The sequence below is a fragment of the Opisthorchis viverrini genome (genome assembly GCF_000715545.1).
Source record: "Opisthorchis viverrini unplaced genomic scaffold opera_v5_288, whole genome shotgun sequence".
NCBI lineage: Eukaryota > Metazoa > Platyhelminthes > Trematoda > Opisthorchiida > Opisthorchiidae > Opisthorchis > Opisthorchis viverrini.
The window spans coordinates 292,125-297,988 of record NW_008751946.1 but is presented as its reverse complement, the minus strand read 5'-3'; the positions used below and the strand labels follow the sequence as shown (position 1 = coordinate 297,988).

General features: G+C 40.7%; 1 protein-coding gene across 1 annotated transcript in view; it reads left to right on the top strand.

Annotated features, from left to right (window-relative positions):
* Positions 1 to 4,156, top strand: part of T265_09597 (hypothetical protein) — a gene marked incomplete at both ends in the record, with an annotated part of 6,423 nt that extends 2,267 nt beyond the window's left edge. Inside the window, 3 exons of the mRNA XM_009175712.1 lie at positions 226 to 510; positions 2,352 to 2,630; positions 4,050 to 4,156. Coding sequence (XP_009173976.1) covers positions 226 to 510; positions 2,352 to 2,630; positions 4,050 to 4,156 — 671 coding nt within the window. The remainder of the gene's footprint in view (positions 1 to 225; positions 511 to 2,351; positions 2,631 to 4,049) is intronic.
* Positions 4,157 to 5,864: the final 1,708 nt, after the last annotated feature.

The window sequence follows — 5,864 nt, the reverse complement described above, 5'->3', positions numbered from 1 at the left end:
ATATATATATATATATATTACGTTGTTAAAATCGAGGGTAAATTTGGGGAACAATAGTTTCATATATCGGAGTTTTAAGGGGATAATTGGTTTGTTATGGTTTTGGCAGGTTCGAATCATCCGTCAGTTGCGCCTGTACAGACCACGGTAAATTTCATCTGAGACCACTATCCATATTCCTGCTACGTCGTTTACTCATGATTCGATTTCTGTGTTGTTTTTCAGATTTGAATGCTATTCGCGACTTCCAAGCAATAAGTCTGGCATCGGGAACTGAACAAGCTGTTCAATGGAAGCGACCAGCAGGTTTGTCGAATTGCGGGCTCTTGCATTATAGCCTGATTTATCGAGACAGGAATTCCACAATGGAACGCCGTTGGTTCACTTCAGAAGGTCCACACCTAATCAGTGGCTTGCAACCAGACACCGAATATTACTACAGCGTCCGGGCATACGTAGGTGAATTACATAGCTCAGAGTCGGGTTGGCAATACTCCAAGACCAATAAAGGTATGGACGAATTCTTATCACGTTTATTGTCCCCAACTACCAGTACCAAACTAACGTGATATTCTCTACTTTGACGGAAATGAAAAGTACAGGTCACATGGTCCATCAATCAGCAGGTATTCTGTGCAAAACAACTTCCTGTCGTTCAGCGAGAATTCCTGAGTTAAGCTGATATAGATGAATGCGCGGTTGTTACATCTTTACTGTGTGGGAGCGAGCATGAATATAAAGTTTCTCCCTACTATTGATCGGCTGGCCTGCGAAAATAACTGTAGAAAATCTGTAGCGCCTTTGGACTACCGTGAGTACATATGGGTGTATCAACTTGTGATCAACGATACGGAACAAAAAACTACCTCATTTTTCTCATCTGAGCACATCTGATAAAGTACTTTTCATTAGTTCACTAGGGCAGCACCAGTAACGCTACTGTCTCTAGTTGACTGGAAATGGCTCCTATCGAAAAAGAGTTCTGTTGTGTTCTCGAGATGGAGTGTGGAAGTCTGCTATTTATAAATTCGGATAAAAACAAAATCCACCGCCAGTGGTCCAGTGTGAGCCCAGTGTACGTCAGTTTTCAGAACAACGCGACAGTCAATTAGCCCATATCACCTAAATTCAGAGCTAGCTCCACAAACAGAAGATATAAGCCCAGTTCTAATCGGACGAGACAGAAAATGGGACACCATTGTTTTACTCATGAGATATAATACATCGCCCAGAAGGTTGATAGGAACAAATCAGCAGGCCCAAATATAAACTACCGATTGTTTATCAAATTCTTCTGAAATCAGCAGGCTGTTCCGAGTTCCGATCTGTGTCAGACTAGTTAAATATGTCGATTTTTTTTATCAATCTCATCTTATTATTGAGTATTTTGTATTGAGTTGAAAACTGAGAGATTAACGTAAAATTATTGGGATACTTTTGTTCTTGATGTTCTCGAAACAGAAATGCTGTTCAAACGCTGTCTCGGGGCAGCCAGCAAACAATTTTGACCACAAAGACATTTTTCTCCGAAAAAATGCTCTACTCATAAGTATGATGAAGTTTCTTTGAGCGGTGACCACCTCCAAATTAGTCACTAAACTCTCTGCGACATTATTTGACGAAATTATATATATATATATATAACTACATGTATATATATATATTTAGCTAGGTAGAAAAATACTCCAATGGATCATCCGGGGGATACACCATACTGATAAAAAAATACAAGTGTTCATATCTACACTTCTACTTTTGACAATGACGCAACTATAATGCACCTCTGGAAAACCTTATAACCACTATAAGCTAATGTCCAGTGCTTAAAAAACCTTTTAAGTCGTCTTAAAACTCGTCACCAAATTAAAATTTACCGTTTTTGATTACGAAGAACAGCCACTTGTCTGACGTTACCTTGACGGACTCCAAAACTCACAGATGGCTTAAAACTGATGATTGATGTAAGTTAACTACCTTCATGATGATAACCACTTACCAATGGTGGCTTGAGGCAGGATGGTTTTGTCCATAACTTTGACATCCTCGACAGGCACGTGCTTCTATTGGCGGAGTCACAATTCACAGTTTCTTTAGTAAGGTAAACCGACTTAATCAGAGGTGAGAGCAACACTATCCAGTTCCATGGAGAAATATATCTTTTGTTGCCTGTCTTTCCCGCGATTACTTTTCTCATCTGCCTGAATTATGTTCCCCCAGTTCTTGGAAAAATTTAATACAAACAGCTAATGGATACTCAAAAATGCACGAGTTCCTAGCGAGCTCATAAAAGGAGTTTCGGTGTATTCATTCTTTAATCCGATCTTTCTGCGATTTTTTATTTCGTGCTTCAGAACTGGGACCACCGAAGCCGTATAAAGCACAGGCTGTTCCAACAGTGGGAGGTTTTCGGCTGACCTGGAATTTGCCAACAGCAGAATCTGGTCAACATGTGAAGAAATACTTGGTTTCATTCAGAAATGAGGCTTTTCTCTTTATTAATAAGGGAGAGCTGGAATATGCGTTCACCGGACTGCCTTTCTGCCAAACCCTCAATCTCAGTTTACAGTCAATATCCTATTCGAACAAAGCTTCCTCGAAGATATACGAGTGTGTTACTACTCTTGGTACTGGTAAGTTGACAAGCCGCCGTTAGACCGGTATCAACTATACAATAACATAGAAGGTAAACGTCATTAAACACATTATCTTGGGACTTATATCAGCGCTCGGTTTATGATGGGTTTTACGAAGAGGCTTGTACTGCTTCAAACTGATCTGAAAGGTGTTTTGTAGAATTCTATCTCAGAATGCAAGAATTAGAAATGAATATAGGCTAATTGCCTTTCTTCTGACATTTCGAACATCTGTCCGACAGCCGTTCCTGTCCCGATATTGTTTGCCTTTTTGATGACTTGTTTTACCCAGCTAGACTTTCGCATCCGTATCTTTAGATCGCATATCACACTGGTGTTTTGGGGCGTTCAGTAAATTAAACTTCACATTTTGAGTGGCTTGTTTTCGGAACACGCAAGTTAGATTAATGTTTTGGCCCGAGGCTGTTGTGGGTTAAGCATCTTCCATATTTAGCCAAAGAGTGTTCTGACAATCGGATGAATCGCAAAAATTAAAGAACAACTTTTGAAACTCCACTCAATTCTGTAGAATGTACTACTAACAAAATGTGAGAGAATTCCCCAGTCCACCAAGCAGTTTTTAACAGGAAGGTTCTGCTGAGCCTTATGAGATTATTCTTGTCCTTCAAGGGTGATATCCAGAGCTTTTTCGCCACTGAAAAGACTCAGTATTGCCATTTGAAATCCTTAGATTATCTCTCACGTTTTGTGTTATTTATTAAGGGGCCGGCTGGAATTTTGTTAACACTAAGGGACTTCCTGTGGTAAGCTTGCTACCAGTTAAGAGCGTCCTTGGCCTGGATTTCCCTTATCCCACTGTCTAGGTCATAGGCAACTGCTTTTATGTGATGAGAAGTTATTTTCATGTCTTATCTGGCTAGTAGACCACTGTTTTCAAACTCGCACTTTCAAATGAGGAGACTTGAGGCATACGAATACAAGTTCATCATAAGTTTCGGTCGTCCGCTTTGCCCGGGGCTTGCTCTAGTAGTTTCTACCGGGTCTTTCAGATGAGCTCTATTCGAGGTCAAGTTGTAGCAAGACACGAGTTAATGAAAAGAATAAACTGATAGGGTTTTGCTGAGCACAAAATTCGGATTTGCGTATCTGTGAGCACGAGTTTTAGCTGAAATGGGTACCTTAGATACCTCGGACAGCGCTGTCACTTAATAAGTCAAAAGGCAGGATTAATTCTGGTGAATGTGCCTCACCTAGAACGTTATTCAATCAAAAATGTTTGTTATGAGTAATCAATCGCTCACAAAAACTAGGAGATATCCCTTTATATTATTGGACCTATGCAGAGCTTGTATGATCGTTTCTGAAGCATTTCTCAGTTACGCACGGAAGATCCGGTAAAATGGCTTTCGCTGACAGTATTTGTTTAGTCCATGCTTTAGTTTAGGACTTATCCAGTTGGTATCCGACCAGCACTTGACAAGGTTAAGTTAAGCCGTATGACAAGAAAGCGGACGCTAACGTGGGATGCCGCATGTACCACAAGAACTGGTTGTCTGGCGTGACCAGGTCTCCGAAGGCCATCAGCATAAATCTCACGCAGTGAAGATGAACAGATATTTATTCGGATTTCTTGTCGTGCATAATCCACTACTTAAAGATACCAGAGTGGAACTTAGACAAATTGTGTACATCTGACACATTAACCAGTTTGACAATAACTGAAGATATCGATGCCAATTTCGAATGAGGTGGTGCCATGAAGTGTACTGCAAATATTTCCGTCCAGCTTACAGTGATTTAGTTCAAGAGAAAACAGACTTAAACAGCAATCCGCAGACGGGAAAAGTCCTTGCGGTTCTCGTGTCGTCCTTGGTGAGACTTTTTAGAGCGAACGGAAGTATGAGTGAAGTATTTTTGTCGTTTCGCTGAATGGTCTACATTAGCAGAAAAAGGGATAGTGAGTTTGCTTTCGGGTCCCTACAACACCCGCCCGGAGCTTGTATTCATAGTTGAGCTCAACGGAGCAACCATAGTTTCATATACTGTAGAAAGGTTTAAGTGAAGGACATTTTGTACTTTTATTTGGCTGGATATGAGTTCAGGGACAAATGTCTACCCAACTTAATGGTGTAGGGATCTCCACTTACAAGGAAAATGCCAGGGCACCTCAAACTTAATCCATGTGGTGGAACCAAGTCCCCACCAAGTTCCAACTACTTGCTTTATATACGGAAAGATTTTTACCTACGCCAACCGCGATTGAAATGGCTGTGCATTTGAAAACTGTTCCCAGGTGTACTTTGTCAGATTAAGCATCGGCCAAATATGATTGTTTTTGTCAGTCCAAGTCGCACAGAACTCGTTCATTATTTTAGTTGCTCAGAAATCAGCCGCTTTTTTCCTCTGAAAAAAATTATTCTGTGGCAACCTGAGTTGCTTTCTTCTGTACAATTTTAGTTGTTATAAACAGATTTCTATAGATTGTACTTACTACTATACTCCGTTTCATCTCATCATGTGCATTTATATGTGGACTTGTTCTTTTGAGCACCGTGATGAATCCTAACCTATTAGTATCCTTTGAATATGAGACAGTGACCTTCAAATCTTAGAAAATCACCCAGAATCTTTTATCTTCCTTAATGAATTCCATCAATTCAGTTTACCCCTTCAGTTAAAAAATAGTCTCATTGTAGCGGCCATCCGTTGGTCTTGCAGTGGGACCACCGAATAAACGAAACACATTTGAATGTGATAACCAGTTGGACAGTGAAACGCCACTCTTCGCCCAACCAGAATTACGAGAGCTGACAAAATATAACCTGCATTATTACCTTCTTGATAGAGACGGCAAACGAAGTTTTAGACTACTAGACCTGACGAATGTCTGCTTTCATAAGCTTATTATGTTCCTGACCCTTCCCAGTCAAATTCAACCAATCATATGGCGGTCAGTCACCCTAGCTTTAGGGCAGTCAGAATCATTGGAGAGAGGAGTGCCAGTGTCAATCAATTCGAACTGGTTCTGTAAGGGGATAGCAACCACAAAAATGATGATACAACACTGTGAAATGCTCCTTACGGGGAAACTTAACTCATTTAAGTGCTTGTTGTGCAGGGTTACTTTACGTCCGTTCGCGGGCAAACTAGATCCAGCAACACATGGTCTCATAGTAAGGCCTTCAGTTTGGGCGATTGGCTGGCGATAAGCTTTACACTGCCTCTTTCCTAGGTGGGAAGGTAAAGGCTGTATATACCACCAATTTTCTC